The 23,804-nt window shown below is 39.4% G+C and overlaps 1 protein-coding gene across 4 annotated transcripts; it reads right to left on the bottom strand.

The window, feature by feature from the left end:
- Positions 1 to 325: 325 nt before the first annotated feature.
- On the bottom strand, positions 326 to 23,609 carry LOC124110728 (probable serine carboxypeptidase CPVL). Of its 4 annotated transcripts, none has more exons than XM_046470092.2 (14): positions 23,506 to 23,609; positions 19,168 to 19,243; positions 18,533 to 18,719; positions 16,237 to 16,355; positions 14,806 to 14,923; positions 13,994 to 14,052; positions 12,738 to 12,817; positions 11,098 to 11,164; positions 10,264 to 10,386; positions 8,437 to 8,568; positions 7,260 to 7,343; positions 4,688 to 4,870; positions 3,360 to 3,545; positions 326 to 2,528 (listed from the first exon to the last, which is right to left on the bottom strand). In XM_046470092.2, the coding sequence occupies exons 3-14, from the start codon at positions 18,681 to 18,683 to the stop codon at positions 2,430 to 2,432; spliced, it is 1,401 nt and encodes a 466-aa protein (XP_046326048.2). In that variant the 5' UTR covers positions 18,684 to 18,719; positions 19,168 to 19,243; positions 23,506 to 23,609; the 3' UTR covers positions 326 to 2,429. The 4 variants fall into 4 exon arrangements, with proteins under 4 accessions (XP_046326048.2, XP_046326049.2, XP_046326047.2 ...); XM_046470093.2 differs by lacking the exon at positions 23,506 to 23,609 and adding an exon at positions 23,221 to 23,462; XM_046470091.2 differs by lacking the exon at positions 23,506 to 23,609 and adding an exon at positions 19,338 to 19,494.
- Positions 23,610 to 23,804: the final 195 nt, after the last annotated feature.

Raw genomic sequence — 23,804 nt, 5'->3', positions numbered from 1 at the left:
ATACAGAAATAAAGATTTTTTTCTAAATAAAAAGGGGGGGGGGGGGGGGTGCACCCCCGCAACCCCCCTCTGTATCCGCCCATGGCGTGTCTGCTTGATAAGCAAGGATAACCCGAAGTGATGATGTTTGCAAATTTGGGTAAACCCAAACAATACCTGGGTGATAAATAGAATTCGAATCCATGATCACAGGTTTCTGACGCGCCTGACAGATTAACTATGGTAAATATGAAAGAATCGGTTGTTGTTTAACATCTTTTGAGTAGTATATGTCAGGCATCTGAGAACATCAAAGGGTGAGTCCCTACAATAACACAAACAACTCTCGTATACTGCTTGTTTAATTCTTCCTTTCGGAACAGATATGCATACAGTTACATATATGAGACAAATTTGAAAGTCCTGATGTTTGACATATTATGTTTTCACAACTACCCCAGTATTTTGTTGTCCACTGACATTCACATTCAACATTTCTTGAAATATGGAAGTTAGATGAAAAACTGGAGAGGAATTTGTTATGATTTCATCATGAAGGCTGAATCTTTGATGAGGCAATCACCCTGACAACTTCACACTTGGACAAAATTTTAAAGTAAACATAATTGTAAACAACTCAATTATTAGACAGTAGTATTTACTACCTAAACATAATCTAGTAAAAAATAAATGAATATCAGTTACTAATTCAATCAGGCAGATTTGTGTTAAGTGATTTGTTTACATCCTTTGTAGGCTAATCCTTTCAAAGCTATTTAAACATTTAGGAGAATATATGTAATCAGTAAAATCACTTGAGGTCTGTGGAATGTGATCTACTGGTAAACACATGGGTTGAAGATGTACAGAGATGTTTCGTGATAAGTGAGTGCCATGTACATTTTATTCAAATGTCTTGGAAAGACACATGTTGCTTACAACCTATCTTTTCAATCAAGGCTTCAAAGCCATGCATATCAATCTAGAAACTTAAGGTGAACATTCAGAACAATTTACTCAACGTGACCAGGGAACTTTATATCGGTACATGTCTCTGGTCGGACACTTTGCTTGCCAACATGATGCATGATGCTATCCCATACAATGACCTTTACTTAGGAGTTTTCACACCTCCTCCCTCACTGGCACCTTTGCAATGAAACATATGTTGTGTTGGGTGCTACCAGTAGAGCAGGACATGCTTACCTTTTTTGTGAAAACGTGGTGTCATCTCTGGTTCTCAGTGAAATATTCATATCGTTTTCATCCCTGTTTTGTCTTTTACGGCCTATTAAATCTGTCTTTGTAGATATTTGAGACTTATTTTTGAATGCTAGGGATGATCTGTCTATTTTGGACAGGTGGTTTTCATATACCAACTCTGCTACAGCATGACCACAAGCCCCACAAAACATTCCAGTTCAATAGGACTGCATGGTATTACCGGTATACTGCAATATGCTTTTCAATTGATATACACAATTAATATTTATTTACTCTGTTTTGGTATATTGGGTAAAAAATATATAACAAATGTTGTTATTATTTCTATCATTTAACTTAAAATCACTCACAAGTGATGTTTCCCGTCGAAACTGATTGACAAAACGGTGGAAGCGCAGATGTGACTTTCCTCTCACCGCGACACTGACTGACCATGTTGACTTTGACATCGTAATAGTTACTTTAGATTGTAGGAAATAGGATCTGCAGGCACAATCAGTGTCAATCACTGTCCAACACTCAAGCTCCCAATTTACTTCAAATCCATATCACAATATATCGCAATACAATTGTTTTGCCGATGCACAGCACTACTATTTAACGGGGGCACAAAACAGCTCTTTTCATCTCTTCAGTGTGTACCAGTTGGTGAACATGCATCTTCCTGAGGCAAGGAGTTAACTGACTGTAAAATTCCAGTTTCCACCCTAGCCAAACTAGGCTGGAATTTCTGGGCTCGATCGTAGCATCACCAGTGGCTATTAGAAGTTATGTCCCTACTATACCCCACCTATTGACCAATCAGATTCCACCTCTCATATCACTTGCATTTGCTTCAAACAAAATGGCTGTGCCCAGTCAAAACGATCAGATCGATAATCAAAATCTATATTGTAATAAAATGGTTCACACCTCGCGAAGTCCATCAAATCACGTAAGCACCTTGATTTAAAACATAAAAGTATTTGGAAAATATCTGTTGTCACCAAGTTGGTGGAACACATGCTTTACAGCTTTACAAATCCAGCAATCAACCGAAATCTGCACGGCAGTTTATGACCCAGATGTCGATTTCGTACGTGATTTTTGATTGGACAATGCATGGCCTCGTTAGTCCAGCCAAAATAGAGCCCCATAATTCTAGCCTAGTTCGGCAAGTGTGGAGACTTTTATATTCAGTTATCTCCCTTGCCTCAAGAAGATGGGGAAGATGGATGTTTCCGCTTCTAGTAGAATGGCTTGTCCTCTATGTACCTCTGTATCAGGTCATATGCCCTGTCAGGCTGGTCAAAGGGAACTATATGACCTGAACCTCGCACAATCACCTGCAACATACAGGACACAACTGATCCCAGCACCTTGCATGATACCTCTGCAGGTTATTTCTCTAACAAGAAGACAGTCATTCATATCCCCTACACAATCCATGCAAGTTATCAACTGTAAACACATAATCTATATTTCTGTGAAAACAGTAGGTACCAATCTTACCTAGCCTGATACATTTAAGTTTCATGGACAAATAATGAAAGGTTTTGCACCAAAAACAGCATTTGAACTTAGTGCTGTGAAAGAGCCAAATATGAAAGAAAAAGGCACCATTTCAGCACTTGCCCGATGTGTATGCAAAGTTTCATGAAGATATATTATACAGTTTATGAGTTATGCTACTGAAATGAAGCCTTTCATCATTTGCCTAATGCAAAAAGACATAAACAAGGGCCATAACTCTGCAAAATATTTATACTTGATAAAGAATTTAAAACTTGATAACATATTCATCACTTAATGATGTATTGAAAAATTCATAGTGGTTATGAAAAAATATTGCCCCCCATTGGTGGTTCTGTGCACCATGTCCAAAACATGAATAAAGGGTTATTATTCTGAAAAAAAATAATAAATTGTGTGGTAGTTTTGAAACTTGTTAACACATTCATCACATAATGATGTATTCAAAATGTAATCTATAAACTAGCTGTCCTATCAAATTACACTCATGATCCAGAGAAATTCTGTGCTTATTGATAAGAGATTGTGAGATTGTGACGTCACTTCCCCAACGAACCTTTAATGGCTAATGGGCTAAGGGGAGTTATTGTAACAGAATGGAGATATAGCACCTGGATACAAGAGGATGATAGCTGGTGCCTTACCTGAGTGAAGTTCCCCACTACCCGGACATAGCCTGCCACCTCTTGGTCTGTGGGGGAGACTCTCCAGATGTGTTTGGTGGCCTGTCTGTAGGCTGGGAGATCTCTCCACTCTGTCATGCTGTCAAGCATGGCCTCCGTGGTCGGAGAACACACGATGATGTCCAGCTGTCCGTTGTACAGCAACACCTGATGACATAGTATGTATAGAGGTTGAGATAAGCTGCATAACTGCGTATAATATGCATTAAATACACTGAAGTATGCAGACAAATCAAATCCTAGCGTATATTACAACTATTAGATAAAACGGTTGCAAGCAGATGTGGACGGGTATACTACTTTTCATATAGTTTTAAATGATTTACAGGCATTGTTACGAAACAGGTTAATGTACCCAAATGCCAGGAAACAGCTGGGTAACATATTTATTAAAACCCTCCCAAATTGTGGATACCCAATCAAAATTGAAGCCCTGGGTAAAATACCCAAATAATCAAAAGCTTATTTGTGTCACTCTAGGTGCAATGATATGGTGGGATCACAATACGATACATATCCTGATACTACGGGTGTGATATGATTTGTATCCTGATACAGTATATTTATTTCATAATTTGATATTCATATTTTCCACATGAATCAACCCTCAACAACAATCATTAGTTTCTAAATTTCAGAGACCAAAGATGGGATATTAAAGGGCAGAAACATAGACCAAAGGGCCTTGTGAATGTTACTGCTTTTTACAGCCAATAGGGAAATATTATGGTATATGCGTAAGCTGGTTGTTGAAAAGTTACCGTATTTATTCAAGTGTTTTACGTCAGTATAACTTGTAATGTAAATTTTCCAGCAAGTAAGAACCCTACTCATGTCGACAGTGTTTGACATCAGGGCGCGAAATTACTAGTGCTGCAATGCCCGTGGCACACATAACACTGCAATTAGCATGCTTGTATTTTATGTACAGTGCCATGAGGGCACTGACATTTTTCATTGAAAGTACTTCTGTTAATTTTTATTTCATTTCTTGACAACATTAAACTGTGAAAGAGTTATCACCCTTACCTGTTCCACGATTGCTAAACAACTTCCTGTTGTAAATCAAATCGGCATTATTCAATTAGCAATATTCCAGCAATATCACGGCGGGGGACACCACAAATGGGCTTCACACATTGTACCCATGTCGGGAATCGAACCCGGGTCTTGGGCGTGACGAGCGAACGCTTTAACCACTAGGCTACCCGACCGCCCCTACCGGGATCGAGGAAGATATGGAAATAAGGGAGAGATTATCTCCATATCTGAGAGATGGTGACACTTGCCTTGTACTGCCCACTGTTGAGTAGGGTGAGAAACCAGGGCCTGACGCTGTCTAGGAAGTCGGAATACAACATCTGAAATACGCGGTTGCTGGAGCCAGAAAAGGTCATGTTTCCAACATGGATCGCTTGGCGGACTTCAGGAAGATCAACATATGCAGAATAGTAGGACATGTCAGCAGGCCCCTGAAACAGACAGGGGAAGCAAATACAATGAGTGAGTGTCAGTTTGGATTTACACTGCATTTAGCAATATTCCAGCAAAGTGACGTCGGGGTACACCAGAAATGGGCTTCACATATTGTACCCATTTGGGAAATCGAACCCAGGTCATTGCATGGCGTGATGAGCAAACGCTTTAACCACAAGGCTACCCAACCGCCCAAAAACACGTACAAGGTGTCAACGAAGACATCACATGAGTTATTATAATAATGACGACAATGATGATCATCATGGATTTACAGGACACAAAAGATTGCATCCTATACACAAACAGGCTGAATGGATCAAGTGATTGTTACTGTGAGTCCTGTGGGAAGAACATGAAATTGTCTGTTTCAATCATTACAATCATCACATTTAGATTTGTATGTGACATATCACTTACATTTCTATTCTGGTAAGAAATAAAAGTTTCAATCTCATTAAAATCATATCTTATCATAAGGGTAACGCTATTTTTCAGAGCTTTTGTTATTTGCAGAAGCCCGAGGTCTTCCATTAACTGCCCGACGAAGGATAAATGATAATACCCTGAAAAATAGTGTTACCTTTATTATAGCTAAAATGGATGGAATTTGTTATCAAATAAAAAACCCCAACAATATTGGTTTTGAAACATTTACTGCAATCGACACCAATGTCACTGACCAATGTCAACTTTTACAAATATGGAAATGTCATAGAACAAACCAGATAGTGACATTCAATAGTGACGTCACTTATCCCTATCCTATGACGTCACCTAACAACGGGCGTGATAATGACCCGTCGTCAAGCGATATGAGGGCATTATCAAGTTACAGTGGCCCGCTCATTTTTGATAACATGCGGGCGGTTTAATTATAATTCTATCCATTTTAGCTATAATACTTGTTACCACTACAGATAGATCTGAGGACATTCCATTACAAGGCATGTCAAACGGAACAGACGTTAGTTCAGTTTTCAAATTTTGAATCAAGAACTTTGACAAAATATTTTTCAAAGAGTAGTCTGGTATGGAGTTTGCCAGTTAGAAATAAGTGCCATAAAACTCAAGAATGCTGCTATGTGATTGGGTAATATTGACTTCCTGTCATTCCATTGGTCGGCGAAAGTTCGCAAAAGGTCGTTCTGATGTGACCTGTAATGGGATGTCCTCAAATCTATGAGTAGTGGAGCTAGGAGCTGATTTTAAAGAGATTGTACAAGTTTATAATATCAGTGGTTGACTTTCTTCAATCTAACATTGAAATACCCTTCTATAATAGGCTAAAAACTCCTTTGCGTGCCACATGTGGCTAACCTAAAACCTCTATGTTATACCTTGAACCCCAATTTCAGCCCCTGAACTCAAAGTTAAGATCCAGGTAAATCCTGACAATAATATGGATCATATTGAAAATAATAGGGCATTTATTAACATAGAAAATGGAGCTAAACTAGATTTATTGGTGTGTGAAGGCCATTATGTCAGTGCAGGGTTAAAAAAATCATAACTAAAGACAAATATGGAGCTTCATTCACCTTAATAAGAAATAAATAATTGCGATCATGCTTGAAATTGGAATTCTTTGAGTACATTTTAGAGACACCATAACTTTGATCCTTTCATATAAAGTTTCAACTCCATGTCTTGTAGCTTCAGAGGTGTTGAAAATGTAATAACACGTGAATCGGTTAAAACACTCTTCAGGCAGAAAGTTTTCACTAATTGTTTTTTTAATTCTTTAAAAAAATTGAAAAAGCACTTTTTTTTATTTTGCAAAGGCAAACTTGCTTGTTCATAAAAAACATTTGAACATACAACAGACTTTACTCCAAGACAATAGGTTACAGGATGTTAAACAATGAGATCACCTCAACAAACACCGTTTTTTCTTACCTACTGTCAAGGTTTTTTCACAAAATATCTGAAAACCGAGGAATATATCAAGTCTGACCTTGCTGGATCTCATTTATGTTTTGAAAGAAAAAACTGACATCTGACACTAAGACTGCAATCTTTGTAACAATAAATGAAGTAAGGTTGGGTTCCAAATTACTTACCGTACATTAGAGTGCCAGTGGCATGGTCAAAATGGTAATGAATCACATGATAAATATACTTTCACACAGCTAAACTTGACAAGTACCAGGAAAGTGAACAGCATGATGTACGTTAAACCCGGGGAGTCCTGAACTGTGCACAGAATCATCATTCTCAGAAATAGGGAAACCTTTCTTATTTACAGTCACTTATTATCTTGCTTATGACACTCACTAAGTTCACAGATAGATGATTCTTATTGTTGGCATATTTAAGTGCCCAAATAACAGTCTTCATGAATGCCTGTGATATATTTTTATCCCTGTATGCCATCCAGCTTACCTGCATTTCCAGAATATTCTCATGGGAAATGTATCCGGTGGCATTGTAGAAGAACCCTTTACCCAATAGGAGAGATGTGAAGATCTGAGAACAAAAGAGAAATTAGTATGTTGTATCCTGTGTTGCATCTGGAGTGAGTGAGGGAGTTGGGTCTAACACTGCTTTTAACAGTGGCCTGCCCAAGGGAAGCAACTCTGAACAGTGACTTGCACCACCTAAGGTGACTGGGCCACCTGTGCCACCTGTTGAATCTGGAACATTCCTGGAAGATACCCGTACCGTTTCAAGCTACAGCTGCTTGTCTATTTATCTAGTAAAGGGGTACTGGGAAATTTCGTCAGAGAATACTTCTATTTTTAGGTCACGTTTCCAGTGCGACATCATGTCTGTCACAAGTTCATAAGAGAGAGTGCTTCCGAAGGTAGCTAATAACTTTTGTATCTTACAATGTTGATAAACATGTGTTTTCAAATTTGAGGGTGTTACTGAGCAATCGATGCCCAGGAGTTGGAGCTGTAACAATATGGCGGGAACACAATATGATAGGTATCTTGTTACCATGGGTACGATACAATTCATATCCTGATACCGTACTTATAACTGGATATTTGGTCTTTTTGCAGGTGAATAACACCAACCGGGAATCAGTTGTTTTTAAATTTCAGAGATCAAAGATGGGATATTGTAAGACAGAAACATATAGGGCACTATGAATGTTCCAATATTTACAGCCAACCGGAAAAAACTAGAGAATCTGTGTAAGCCAGTGGTTGAACAGTTTCTGCTATCATTCACATGTTTTTACACCAATATAACTTGTAGTGTAATGTATCAATGTATAGTATCGTGGGCCTCGCATCAGTTTACTGTATCGATATACCGATTTTCAACAACCTCTAGCTGATGATGTAGGTTTCAAATGACACTTCAGTACATTGAATACTAAAGAAACCCAGGAAGGCAAATACTGTTAATCTTATAGTTAAGTTTCTTCAATCCACTGCAGTTATTCATGAGAAACAAGCTTCACACTAGATTAGTCCAGTGATTACATGAACTTGACATATTTCAAATTTATCAATATGTTGGGCTAAAGAGAGTGCTCTGATTGCTTTGTCAGAATAAAATTTAGACACTAAAAGGTTCCACTGCAAGTATTGACATTCACTATACTTACATCCATGGCATTTTTGAAATCCTTAGCTTTCAGAAGCTCTGTAACCTTTCCCATTTTGTCCTGGAAATATTGTTTCTCTTTCTCGTCGAACAGACCAACATTAAACAGGTAGTCTGCATAGGCCGGAATCATCTATACAACATTAAACAGGTAGTCTGCATAGGCCAGAATCATCTATACAACATTAAGCAGATAGTCTGCATAGGCCGGAATCATCTATACAACATTAAACAGGTTGTCTGCATAGCCTGGAATCATCTATACAACATTAAACAGGTAGTCTGCATAGGCCGGAATCATCTATACAACATTAAACAGGTAGTCTGCATAGGCCGGAATCATCTATACAACATTAAGCAGATAGTCTGCATAGGCCGGAATCATCTATACAACATTAAACAGGTTGTCTGCAAAGCCTGGAATCATCTATATAACATTAAACAGGTAGTCTGCATAGGCCGGAATCATCTATACAACATTAAACAGGTAGTCTGCATAGGCCGGAATCATCTATACAACATTAAACAGGTAGTCTGCATAGGCCGGAATCATCTATACAACATTAAGCAGAGAGTCTGCATAGGCCGGAATCATCAATACAACATTAAGCAGATAGTCTGCATTGTCCGGAATCATCTATACAACATTAAGCAGGTTGTCTGCATAGCCTGGAATCATCTATATAACATTAAACAGGTAGTCTGCATAGGCCGATATCATCTATACAACATTAAACAGGTTGTCTGCATAGCCTGGAATCATCTATATAACATTAAACAGGTAGTCTGCATAGGCCGGAATCATCTATACAACATTAAACAGGTAGTCTGCAAAGGCCGGAATCATCTATACAACATTAAGCAGATAGTCTGCATAGGCCGGAATCATCTATACAACATTAAACAGGTTGTCTGCATAGGCCGGAATCATCTATACAACATTAAGCAGATAGTCTGCATTGTCCGGAATCATCTATACAACATTAAACAGGTTGTCTGCATAGGCCGGAATCATCTATATAACATTAAACAGGTAGTCAGCATAGCCTGGAATCATCTATACAACATTAACAGGTAGTCTGTATAGCCTGGAATCATCTATACAACATTAAACAGGTTGTCTGCATAGGCCGGAATCATCTATACAACATTAAGCAGATAGTCAGCATAGCCTGGAATCATCTATATAACATTAACAGGTAGTCTGTATAGCCTGGAATCATCTATATAACATTAAACAGGTAGTCTGCTTAGGCCGGAATCTTCTATATAACATTAAACAGGTAGTCTGCTTAGGCCGGAATCATCTATATAACATTAAACAGGTAGTCTGCTTAGGCCGGAATCTTCTATACAACATTAAACAGGTAGTCTGCATAGGCCGGAATCATCTATACAACATTAAACAGGTAGTCTGCTTAGGCCGGAATCTTCTATACAACATTAAACAGGTAGTCTGCATAGGCCGGAATCTTCTATACAACATTAAACAGGTAGTCTGCATAGGCCGGAATCATCTATACAACATAAAAAAATGTCGCTCACTCCCCACACACACTCACTGTTGATAAAGACTATATGGCTTCACAGATTGATCACCTTTAACTGTGTACAACTTTATGTCCCCATCACGAACATACAAACACACAATTTGGAATTTGCTTAAATTGAGATTTCAAAATTCAAATATCTTTAGAAACCATATGGCGTTTACCCTCAGCCCAATTAAAAACACAAGTACACTCAGAGCATGTGAATAGAGCACCATATAAATTGGCATTATTATTATTATTATTATTATTATCATTATTATTATTATAATACATACTGAAATGGGGTCTGTGAATGCCCCTCCAATGAAAAGCCCCTTCAGGTTGATGTTGACTTTGGCTGTGGGATTCTCTGTGTGGATCTTATAGCTGATGGCTGGGATGTATTTGCCTGCGTAACTCTAGACACAGAGACCAACAAGCAATCTTACTCATATTGGACTCAGTATAAGTTTAAGAGATTTAATTGATAAAACGAAGCCCTGGTTTTGCAAACCAGTGATTAATAGCCTCTAACTCAAGAAATAGAGGCCGACAAACAATCATATAAATCTTAGACTCAGTATATGATTAAGAGATTTAACTGAAATTCATAAATGAATGTTTTGCAGGACATATAATTTCACAGTGGAAAAAGTTCATGAGTGAATCTTATTGTACACCTAGGTCACCAATATCCTGCCATCTCACAGTGGTCTGTAAATATAAGAGCCCTGGCATAGCAAACCAGAGGTTAATATCATGAGCAACAATCCATGAGCACTGTGGCGTGATGACACATAATCAGCCAAGCCACAAATCGTAACCAAATGGGTCCCGAGCTATGACTAGAGTTAGAATACGGACGCTTCTAGGATTGGGATCGTGGCCTTTATCAGCCCACTCACATGACAGGCAGGGGCTTATGGGGACTAACTCTGCCCTGGTGTTCCCATCATGGCGTAAACAATTTCCTTAAGGTGAGGCCATTTTCTTCCTATCTCCAAGGGAGGGTTTTTCTATCCTGAAGAGAGGTATCGCATCAAAGGAAATGATGTGATTGTATTGAGTTCGTAAAAGTACATAGATTTCTGACAAATAAGTTGACCTGAATATATAGGTGGGGAGCGTACCTGGCCGGTGATGTACAGATCGTTCTTCTGGAAGCGAGGAAACATGGTGTAAAACTGCAGCAAGAAACTACAACAAGAAAACCAGGAATAAGTGAGAGGTGAGTCATGAGTGGGATTTTATTAGGAGATAAACATGTGTTGTAAATAAGACAAAATTGTTATGGATGAGCAACTTCTTTATTACAATTGGGCGACGGTTCGGTGTAGATTCTAACACCGTTATCAAGCAAATGATAACAATTTTGTCTTAGTTACTGTAGCAGGGCGTGGGGTCATCCCACAGATGACATCCTTACCTTGTCAGCTTGCTGACGGGGTTAACCTCTTTGGTCATGTGGACAAGGCGTCCGACCTCGGATCAGAAGGTCCGTGGTTCGAATCCCATCACGGGACTCGGAAATTTTATGGCCGCTACATTACCATTCCAACTTCAAAATGCCACTCAAAGAAGTTATGTGTTGTAAATGTTGAGCTATGTTACCGGTTGATCTGGCAGTACAGCAATTGTACATATCATTATTTCAAAATGTCTACCAACAATAATTGCGAAAACTTTTCTTTTCTGTGAACACTACCTTCACTCTGCAATGATTCCTTCAAATTTCTACACTATTTCACAACGGGTAGACCATTATGTTTACAAAGAAGCAATGGTGGCCACAGGGATTTATATAGGTCTGTTCAGAGGCTGATATTCAGCCTGAAGTCTTCAGCAAATTTTAGTAAAAATTCCCCAAAAGGAATTAAACATTTCCCCATTGATTTTAATAGTTCTAAACAATGTGATGGCTTAGTCAAAAGTGACTTGTACTTCACTGACGGTGGGATCATTAACATGCTTTATTATATATCATTGCATCGAATGCATTGATCAAATATACTGTTAAAATTAGTGAAATCAGAACTCTGAAACAACCAGCGAGATAACATTTGCCCTAATTGCCTGCCAAAGGCACTGACAGTAAAGTACAGTTATAACGAACTCAAAGGGACCACTAATTTTAGCTCGTAATACCCGTTTTCGTTATAAGCATATATACAACAAATGGACGGGACTAAAAAATAGGTTCGTTATATCGGTCTGTTCGCTATAAGTGGGTTCGTTATAAACATAGTTTACTGTACTTTGGAATCCAAGGAAAATCCCTGGGCCATATATGTATACGTCAGATACATAATTGTGTCTGGAGTTAGCATCCCTTTACGGTCCTTTGGGTTTGTAATGAGTTAGGTTAGTGTTATCTTTCTCAACTCTGTTACAGATGTTACCTGAGGAAATCCTGCATCATCACTAAATCCATATTATTGTTAGGTTTCCTCAATATCAAGAATTGAGTTTGAATCATGGGCTCAATGTATGAGACACTCTTCTAGAGGTACCTACTGCTATAAACATTTGCTGATATGTACATATGTATTATACATGTATAACATTCCAGCTATATGCTGGCGACCTCTAAATAATCCAATCTGGACCAGACAATCCAGTGAATGATTGTGTGGGCAGCGTCCTATGCAGTCAGGGCATGATGAACATCAGTCAACCATGTGACCGAGTCTGACCACCCGATCTAGTCGATCGCCTCGTGTCAGATGCATTGACTCCATAAGCCTAATTAGCAGCATAAAGATGTAATTACCTGTAGAGGTCTCTCCCGACATCGTCCTCGGTGGTGGCGTACCCTGACAGGTTGTCAGTGAAGCTAAAGCCAGTGCCGACCTGTTGGGAATACAGAGTTGAATACAGCAAACAGACTTTGAGAGTGAATACATCGCAGATAGTTAGCAATCAACAACAAATCAATCACAATTTCATGACACGCTTTAAACAAAAAGTTAAAGTGAGTAGAGACACCAGCAAAGGTGACTATGACATCAATACATTGTAAAACGAATGGGAGTGTGTGCTGCAATCTGATTGGTTGAAAAACATTGATATATAGGATTTGAGGTACAGAAATGGTTTGACTATTCAATTGTCATAATTACTTTTCTTGGGTGCTTTTTTTTCATCCTAAGTTTGAAAAACGTGCAATTCGATTTGGTGAAGTGGCTACCACCGACCGTCTGCTCTCTGGGTATACACTCTATCCAATACATTATGGAGCCAGTCAATATCTTTTTCAGTCAGTTGTTTTAGTGGAAAAAGATTTGTTAGAAATGGATTTGTCCTCACTGTGAAGGTTTTATAGTGACTAGATAAAACAATGCACTTGATCTTTTATTATTCAAAAAGTCAACAGTTACCATGGTTACTGGTTAGATATTTAAAGTTGGATCATTGTATTTTCCTAGTCCATCAAAGAAAGAGTGGCTGGACAAACAAAAATAAATATATTGCAAGTGATATCCATGGCATTTGATTGGCTAGTCAAGCAACTTTTAGCATTTATGTCTCCAAAAGCCAAAAAACCAACAGGTAACGCCAACTGTCAGACTACAGTTTCCTGATCGGCTGAGAATAAAATTGGTTGCATTATTGTGCTGAATGTCACTGATATCAAAGTTTTTTCTAAAGTTTTTGTGTGTTAATGATTAAACAAGCAGTCTACGAAGTTCTTATTGTGGACTTATTTATTTATTTTTAAGAATGGACTTCAATGTTTTTGCATACAAAACAGTATGCACACTTTGCTTTTTACACATGTACAGTATGCAAGTGTTTTTTACGTTCATACCTCCATAATTGCAAAAAATATTGAAGCCAATTCTAAAATAAATTGAGTTTAATCATATATTCTGACTGATTTTTGATTCATGATCATTACTGTATCACTGATCATATACTTTTTGAAAAACAATTCTGACTGGGCTAGCAGGTTACATCTAAATGGTGACAGCTGAAAACTAATTCTGAAATCACATTAATTATTGTTACAAAATCCTCAGTACATACCGGATTGTCAACATATAACACTGAGTACTTGAGTGACCAGTCAGCCTTCCGTCGCGACACTGGAAAATACAACATTAGTTCAAGGATTTATCTAGGATTTTCATTTTAGTGCCTGTGACAGGCAAATTAGGGAAAAGAGTCTTTTAAAAAAACACCCAGATTTTCTTCAATTTAGGGGTACCATGTCAAGGTTAGACGATGCTAATAATTTCCCAAACCATCCTTCTTTGAGAGGTATTTAGAAGTTGGAGTACTATAAGTAAGGATAAGATTATGGATGGACATCTTCTTTATTACAATTAAGAACGACATTTCGTAGTAGATTCTAACACCGTTATCAAGCAAGTGATGTACAGAGTATGGTTGACAAGCGTTTATAAATGTATACAGGTATGAAGCAGTGTTTTACAGTAGGGTAGATTGGGATGCAGTTACACTGAGTGGATAAGCCTGTGATGTACACAAAAGGGGTAACATAAGGTAAGCATCTTACAGGTGAAGCCAGTAGCATGAACAAAAGATTATGACTGATTGGGGTCTTTGATGAGTTGGTGGTGCGCAGGGGCTATTGTTGTAGCCTTGATCATGGTTCATTGATGGTTGGAGTCTTTTGATGCTGCATGATGGCTTCTTGGAGCTTTCTTAGTTTGAAGTCTTTGAGGGTTTGGATTAAGTCCCACTGGATGCTGTGGCTGGGGTTGTCACGGATATGGTCTGATAGAGCTGACTTAGAGTCAGCTATAGAGACTGGACTTCGATGTTCTATAATTTGGCTCCATGTTTGGCAGTGGTAATTTTGTTTGGTAACTTACGTTTCAAGTCCTTGTCCACATTGAATGGGCCGTTCTGTACAAACAGCCCAAACAAGGAGCTTGTCCCTGGGCCTCCATCAAGCCACAGTATCAGGGGAGCTGTAGAGGGGTCCGCATGCTGTAATCGGATCCATCATTACTCATAAACAAATGTGGCTAAATGTGTCCAGTCACTATCTCGTAAAAAAACTTTCAAATCTCGAGTGCCGTCATCCTGTTGTTTTTACAGGGCTTCATTAGTACAACTTCTCTGGAGGGACTTTCTCCAGAATATCCCTGGCCTGGGGTTATTCTATAGAAAGTCCCTCAGTCCCAGGGATTGTCCCTCTTTAGAAATTTATTTTGCATTTGTTCACAAGTTTCATATTAAGGATATTGAGTGGAATGTTGTGAATCTAGTTAGATCAATGAATCTTTGTTAATCACACTCAACATGCAATAATAAAATACTTCCTTTCAATGGCATTATGGCACTTACATAATTGAAAAGTTTCTTCCTTTGATAATGTGTTCTCTATAACACATAGTAGTTTCACTGGTAAATCATTACATATACCATATTTCCTCCATTAGATGCCAAACCAATACACATCAGTCTCTAACTGATACAGAGTCATCAATCTGTACATAATATAAGCCAGGTCTCTATTATACACTCCATCACTTGATACAATTAATGATCCCTATCATATCAACTTACGGCATGTAATGATCTCCACGTGTCTTTGGAAACAGCATGTCAAGGGAACATGTGCTTCATATCATAAATTGAACACAATCGTCTTCATAAAAAAACATGAATATGTTGACTTTTATTCATGACTGACTTTTCAAATGTATTTCTCCATTTCTCTCTTAAAATGACATAAAGGCACATACGAGAGTAATATCTTTCCATGGGGAAAAAACCCATCAAAACTCATTACTTTGTGTATAATGCGCACCCCCTTCTACACAGCTGTGTTTTGGGGAAAAAAAGTGCGCACTATACTCAAGAAAATACAGTACTAGCCAATTAGATAAACACACAACTCCAACAGTAGTTGTCAACTTACACACACCCATCTATAGTTTAATGAACACTGACTGACACTGAGTTACCCTTTCATCATGCCGCTTCCTTCCATTCTTATACCAAATAACCTGTGCAGAAGTAGCTGGTACTGTTTGGTAATCTCATCAACAGGGTGTCACCAAACTTTCCAGGTGCAGCTATGGTTAGTGTTAGCTTTCAAGATTTACAGTACATAGGTCTATGAAAGTCAAGACTGAACAGACTTCATGGAAGAGTTTTCTCCCCTTGTCAGAACTTGGCTGCCATGGATGCTGATGAGTTTTCAGCCTGCTAAGACAAACCAGGGTAAACATCTTGAATGATCATTTTCAATAAAAATGTTTGGTTTGTGTATTCACTGAGTTGTTGTAGTTTACCTGGGCTGGTATGAACCAGAAGTACAGGTTGCTGTTGTAGTGTGTGTTGACGGTGATGAAGCCAGTGTAACCCACTACCGATGAGTCTTGCAGGGGACCCACACGACTCAAGTTCTGGGCTGAAACAGCAGGCATTGAAAACAATGAATACAAACTGGCTTGAACTGACAAAATAACTCAACAATTGTAGTATAACTGACAGATATTCAAAACATCAAAAACAATCTGTCATTGATATTATAGTTCTCTTTATATAAAATACTCAACTCTGGTAATATAATGTAAGACAACAGCATCAAAAGAAGCAGTTGGATGAAACACAGAGGTGAGGTGAGGTGAGCTGGTGAGGTGATGTGAGGTAGGTGAGGTGATGTGAGGTGAACTGGTGATGTGATGTGATGTGATGTGATGTGATGTGAGGTGAGGTGAGGTGAGCTGGTGATGTGATGTAGGTGAGGTGATGTGAGGTGAACTGGTTATGTGATGAGATGAGGTGAGATGTGAGGTGATGTGAGGTGAGGTGAGGTGATGTGATGTGAGGTGAGGTGAGGTGAGGTGAGGTGAGGTGAGGTGAGGTGAGGTGAGGTGATTTGATGTGATGTGATGTGGTGATGTGATGTGAGGTGATGTGATGTGATGTGATGTGAGGTGAGGTGAGGTGAGGTGAGGTGAGGTGAGATGAGGTGAGCTGGTGATGTGATGAGAGGTGAGGTGAGGTGAGGTGAGGTGAGGTGGTGTGGTGTGGTGTGGTGTGGTGTGGTGTGGTGTGGTGTGGTGTGGTGTGGTGTGATGTGATGTGATGTGAGGTGAACTGGTGAGGTGAGGTGAGGTGAGGTGAGGTGAGGTGAGGTGAGGTGAGGTATATAGCCCCCTACATGAATGTTTGTATCTGGCTGCTTGTACAAGTCAGGGCATTGAGATAAACATAATGTAACTAGCTGCATGTTACAGCTTCCATGCACACTGGAATGGTATGCTGTCATGTTACAATGGATGACGTCACATGCTTCCATGACAACTGAATTCACTCAGCTGGCAAAACATGAAAACAAAGACAAAAACTAAATAAAAGTTGCACTGATAAATATTGATCAATTGTTTGTTTCCATTTTTTCTCTCTATCTCAAAATAGGTATACATACACAGCTAAAAGTCAGAAACATTATCTGGATGCCATCCCATTTAACAATAGATTGCAGCACAACTTCCTGTTCATTTCATAATGTGATGTGACAATATATAAAGCTCTGTTCGACCATGGCAGTGTGAACTAAACATATGTGATACTTTCAGGGCCAAGGCACAATGAAGTCAATTTTCATCTTCGACATCAATCAACACTGTCATCATTGCTGAAGTTCTAGTGTGAAGATCCGGGGTTGAACAGGTCTTTAGCAACCCCATGCTTGCCGTAAAAGGCAACTATGCTTGTCGTAGGAGGCGACTAGCGGGATCGGGTGGTCAAGCTCTGACTTGTTTGATGCATGTTATCGTATCCCAATTGCCTGGAGCGATGCTCATGATGTCAATTGCTGGATTGTCTGATCCAAACTCGATTATATACAGACAGCTGTCATATAGCTGGAATATTGCTGAGTGCGGCGTTAAACATCAAACACTCACTCACACCAGTAACCATCATCATATTCTTATTCATGTTATTGAGATTTCTCTGAAGTATGTAACTCCAGACTTCTCTCTTGTGTGAAGAAGTGTATCAGTGTTTACTTAGGTAAAAGACACACACCATTGCCTTTCAAATATTTATTCTCAACATGTTTCTTTTAACAAATTCCAAATTCAAATTTTTCCAAACAATTTATGTGTTATTTTCACAAGTTATGTAAAAGATTGTCTGGCTACAGGTATTTGTAATTCACATGACATCAAGCTACCCTGACCTGTTGTAACAAGATGCTTGCTGTGTACACAAAACACATATAATAATTATTATCAAATAAACTGATCTGATCACAGTTACTTTCCCCCTAAGGTAAATATTCGACTCAGTGTTGTAAGGACTGTATCATATTCTACTGAACCCCCCCACCCCCCACCACTAATTTCATGTTACATTTGTTTCCTGACACCTCCCCCCACCACTCCTATAATAAATGACGAGTCTCTTAATAATGTTCAAACAATCTTTTTTTTCAACTGAAAAAAAATGGAACTGTGTCATTTTTCCATAGCCCATCTACATAGTAGTGATAAATGTAGGACTGTACCATGTGTTACTGACACTCCCTACCACCATCCCCCTGGTTGTAAAGTTGTGCAAGAGAGCAGTGCTGACCTTGTTGAATGTCTCCTCTAGCGATGTAAGGAGACAGGAAGAGTGGTTGTCCTGGATCCACTGAGCTAACTGGTCCTCCAAGGAGGAAGCTGTGAGAAATGGAGACAGACCCACACAGCACCAGCACCAGCACAGCAAACATGGCCGACATCACGCAGGAGGGTAGTAGAAGGTAGATGTTCTGCGGCTGTGAAACATGAGAAAATGGCAGGGCCCGTTCCACAAAGAGATCTTAGCGCAATGACTGTTGCATGTCAGTGTTAAAGAATGGGAGTTATGAGAGTCTTAATGCTAAGATCACTTTGTGGGGTCCTGGAAAAAAAAGTCTCAGGTACGCCACATGTTTTGATAAAGTTGTTTCATGATCTGGCTCATGATGTGCCTCCCTTCCCAAATGGAGTTGGTAGTTGCAGTCCACAGATGGTTTGCCCAGATTTGAGAACTTACAGGGTGTCATGATAAAGTATTGCTGACTTTGGCATAAAACAACATTCAGCCATTCATGGAAACGATCGTAAAACACAAGTAGTTTTGAAAGACAAACCAGTAAAACTGTGGTTGAAGACAATGTCAGACACTTAAATAAATCAAGGTTGATGCAAAGTCATGTACATGTAACATGTAGACTGTCTTACCTCATCAGTGACTTCTCATCACATTGTGTGTTCACGTAGCAACACAATGACCCTGCAGCCTCCAAACCGAGCACCTCTGTAACATCAAGTGATGAACATTTAGATCAAGTCACAGCAACTTATCTACACTAACCCCACAGACATATTCTAGTTTCCGAGCACTGCAATACCTAGGGTTACTTCAATAGGTGCAGTGAAAAGGAAATGACACCAAGAGCTTTACTGTCCTGGCGATGGCCTAGCTCCAGTCCTCAACTCTACACTGATATTGACACTTTTCTGCTGTACCCTATATTCAGGCTGAGTAATATGGGTCCGATAACACTTCCTTGTTGCTTACATCCTGTGTTGAGCAGCTTAGTCATCAACACGAAAAATCTCATAATCATCAGGTACCAGGATGTTATAGGAATATTTTCCTGCACTATGTCAGTTACATGAGATCTCTTATCATAAACCGATAGCCCCGCCGTGAGGCATTATTTGTTAGATTTTCTTCCCTGTCTGTCCCCCCACCCCCCACCAAATACTCTTTGCATCTTATTTTCCTCAAGAAATACAAACTGAAAGAAAATCACTGTCCCCTTCTTACTTTTCTTGAGGAAATACACCCGTTGTGTCATATGCATAACAAGCATCATAACACAGATGCCTTGAACAGTTTGTTTATATAAGGAAAAAAGAAGTAAAATGACTCCAGCCTCACAATTCTGAAAACACTGGTTGAAAATCAAATAATTAATTTCTAAGTTTATCCTGTCAAAGTTTCCAGCTTCAAAAAAATGTCCTTGGGTCCATTGAAGGACACTATACAGCCTGGGGAGGACTCAATCTCATTGAAATCAGATCTCAGTTCTCGCTGCTGCTAAACAAAGATCTGAGGACATCCCATTACGGGTCACGTCAGACCGACCTTTCGCGAAACTCTGACCGACCAATGGAATTACTGACAAGAAGTCGACATTAGCCAATCAGATGGCAGCTTTCTCTTGCTTTACGGCACTAATTGCAAATTGGCGACTACGCTTCGAAACATATTTTGACAAATTCTCTCTTAAAAATTTTAAACCTGAACAAAAGAACATTCTCGAATGGCTAATATATGGTCTAGATTGTATAGATTCAGTCGTTAAGCCTGAAACTATCGTTCGGAATACCCCGTTATAAAGTTTTCGAGGCTGCATGATCAGAAATCACATTCCCACTGTCACTTTCATGATCTGGTAAGCGACACTCTGATTGGTCGGATGAAAGGTCGTTCTGACGTGACCCCTTATGGGATGTCCTCAGATCTTTGTTTAGCGAGAACTAAGATCTGATTTTAATGAGATTGGGGGAGGACTTCGATCCTCGTAGTAAGGAGTAAAACAGGGACTTAGTAAACCCCTGAGATCCCGATGAGCGGGCACCAACTGAGGATAACAACGTTCTTCTCATGAGTCTCAAGATGCTTTTTCTACTCATGTAGGAGGTCCACTGTAACCTGCAGGTTTGTGTCCTTTTGCACTTCTTGTGCTAAAGGCTTCACTGAGTCGTTGAGGAATTGATCATCCCAAAGGCAGTGTTGCAAGACATCACAGGTATGGAGAACGGTGACCGAGGATGCATGGTGCCATAGAAGATCTAGAATGGCCGTGATCTTGTCTTGAAGGAGAAGCACATCACCATGAACATAGGCCTCATCATGTGACTGATGAGACAAGAAAGACGAGAGAGGTTCCGTTGGCGACAAGACTGTAGAGATGAGTGGTAAAGTACAACGTACAGATGAATAAAAGTGCCTGGGGTCTGGATCCTCGACCACAGGGGAGGTACATGGTTTGGAGTAACCATCCCAACCACATGTGAGATCTGAACAGAAGTGGTAACGTGGATAATTACAAGTCATAAGATCGTCGAACAGGAGCATCCACCTCCAAACCCAAACCCAAACTGGTGATCAAGAGCGTCGAGTCGTACCAGTAACATTGGAATGCCAATCCTGTGAATGGGAGCATTGATCCCTGAAAATCACCAGAGCGTTGATCCTTGGACTTGCAACCAGGAGAGCACCATGATGAGGCATCTCCTTTGGAGGACGAGTGTTAGGCGAAGGAGTGGAGGCTACGAAAGCAGTGAGCCTTGAATAAAGGTTTGCGATTGATCGACTATTTCCCGAGAGTTGACGACATTATGATCAGAGGCGGGAGCATGTATGCGGGACTGTCCATGTCGGTGACAACATTATTTGAAAAAAATTCAGAGATTGCATCATCGATGACAGACAAGATCGGTATCTGTGATTCTGCGGCAGGGAGGGAGGCAGAAGTCTTGCCAGATGAAACAGTAGACTTTCGACGACTTGGACTTCTTACCAGAGTCTTTAGACTTTGACCCACAGTCCATCTCCCTGCACTTGAGGAGGTAAGTTGAGAACCAGAGTCCTGCAGGTGATGACACTCAGCACACTTGTAGGTCAAACTACACTGTCCAGGGCAGTCACAACAAAGGGTATGAGGGCCTGAAGTAGAATAAGTACGATGGCATCACCCACACACCGGGCGCAGCAGCCAGTCCTCTCTCCGCATTACTGTAGGCGGTCCGGTAGCCTAGTGGTTAAAGCGTTTGCTCGTCACGCCAAGGACCCGGGTTCGATTCCCGACATGGGTACAATGTGTGAAGCCCATTTCTGGTGTCCCCCGCCGTGATATTGCTGGAATATTGCTAAAAGCGGCGTAAAACCGTACTCACTCACGCATTACCGTAAGATAGTTACACATTCAAAACAAAGAGAAAGATGCACCCAACAGAAACCAAATTGTATTCTCTCAGCCAGAAACTCGTCTTCACAATATAGTGATGGGAGAGAGAATGAGTTGGCAGAGACGGACACATCATCAGGTCGTGTGAGGTCGTTGTACATGACCTTGTTGTTGGATGGTATTCTGGGATGTGTTTTGGGTGAATTGTTTTTTATAAACTGGAAACTTTGTTCAAGCACGTTTCGACATAGGATCGAAAGGAAGGAAGAAATGCATATTGCCAGACAGGATAAGTGTATAAATATACAATTTATAATAACATTACCAAATTTATTATGGTCTTATGGTGGGTCATGTTTCATGATGTATTGCAGGAAAATATTCTTTGTACATCCTGGTGGCTTATGAGTTTATTTATTTTCAAGAATTAACAATTCAGATATAAAGTGTTTAAAGTCCAGGTCTCTATTAAGAAACTTCCTTGACCATGACAAATAACACTTGAAACATGTCCAAACATGTGATGGGTTCTCCTGTACATGGCGCAGGTTGCATAAACCAATGTGTTCCTTGCACACTACCGAAAACAGGAAGTGAAAGATGCATAATTGCCTATGGTGTTGGATTTAATATTTTACTATCTGTGAACTATGAATATCAAACTCACTAGTAGTAGTACTGCATTCTCATTAAAGTCATATCTATTACTCTGATCCCATATAATACTTCTCTGCATGAAGATAAATCTAATTAAAATCTAATCTATTACGCTGGTACATGCATACTTCAGTCCTAGCTCTCTCCATGAAGACCTGAGAACACTTCCACGGGAAGTCACCTAAACTTTCTTATAAGCCAATCCGTGTCAAGGCTCCTAAATTCTCTGATAAGAGTGAGCAAAACATTCGGAGCAGGATATCTCATTTCAAGATAACAAAAACAACATAAATGGACAATTCTAAATGGAAAATAACAAAGTTCAAAATTTAGAATTCAAGGTGGTTAGAAAAAATGAAATGGGATTTAGAAAGCTGACGTGTGATTGGCTAAGAACCAACATATTCTTAATTTAGTTGTATTAAACTCAACCATATATTTGCATGAATAAACATTGGTAGTATGACATAAGTTGAACTGATTTCACTGTGATTATATATTTTACAATATATTCTATATGTTTTCAGCTGGTTTGGTGACATTGCCTATTATACTTTGAGGAACTTGCACATTATACATGTTATAAGTACATTTTATATGGTAGTTTAGCACATTGTAGCAGAGCCTGGAGTCATCCCACGGATGATATCCTTACCATGTCAGCTTGCTGACAGGGTTAACCTCATTGGTCGATGGGGTCAGACTCAGAGAGCATATAATAGATAGGTGACATTTGTGCATAAAGGAACGCCTAAAAAACTCTAATTATAGTAATAATAAAAAGCCAATCATGTAGGTCAATGAGTAGAACGCGTTCCATTTTGAAGGGACCACATTTGTGGAAGGTGGATCAGCACAACATATGGAGCTTGAAATGGGAGGAAAAGTTTCCAAAGTAACTCATATCATAACAAGGAATAAAACTTGTTCGTAAACATACTTAAGTATCCAGGCTCCTCACAGCGATAACTCATTCTATGCGACTATCGGGAAGCCGCCCGAAGGTGGCACGCGATGATCAGAAGCTTGGACAGATAGTGACTGGGATCCTGTCTACTAAAATGAATAACCAGCGCTAAAGCTTGTAACACGAACAATCGGTGTAACCAGTTTATAACTGACCTAAAAAAACGGCCTTACGACAATAAATATTAAAGGTAATATAAATCAACAATAATTTGTTGTGTTGTTAGCGGCCAAATAGAGAGATATGATGCGTTATTTATGATAAAGGAAGTC

Source organism: Haliotis rufescens, unplaced genomic scaffold (genome assembly GCF_023055435.1).
Source record: "Haliotis rufescens isolate VD_foot unplaced genomic scaffold, xgHalRufe1.0.p SCAF_10, whole genome shotgun sequence".
NCBI lineage: Eukaryota > Metazoa > Mollusca > Gastropoda > Lepetellida > Haliotidae > Haliotis > Haliotis rufescens.
This window is presented reverse-complemented; position numbering and strand designations above follow the sequence as displayed.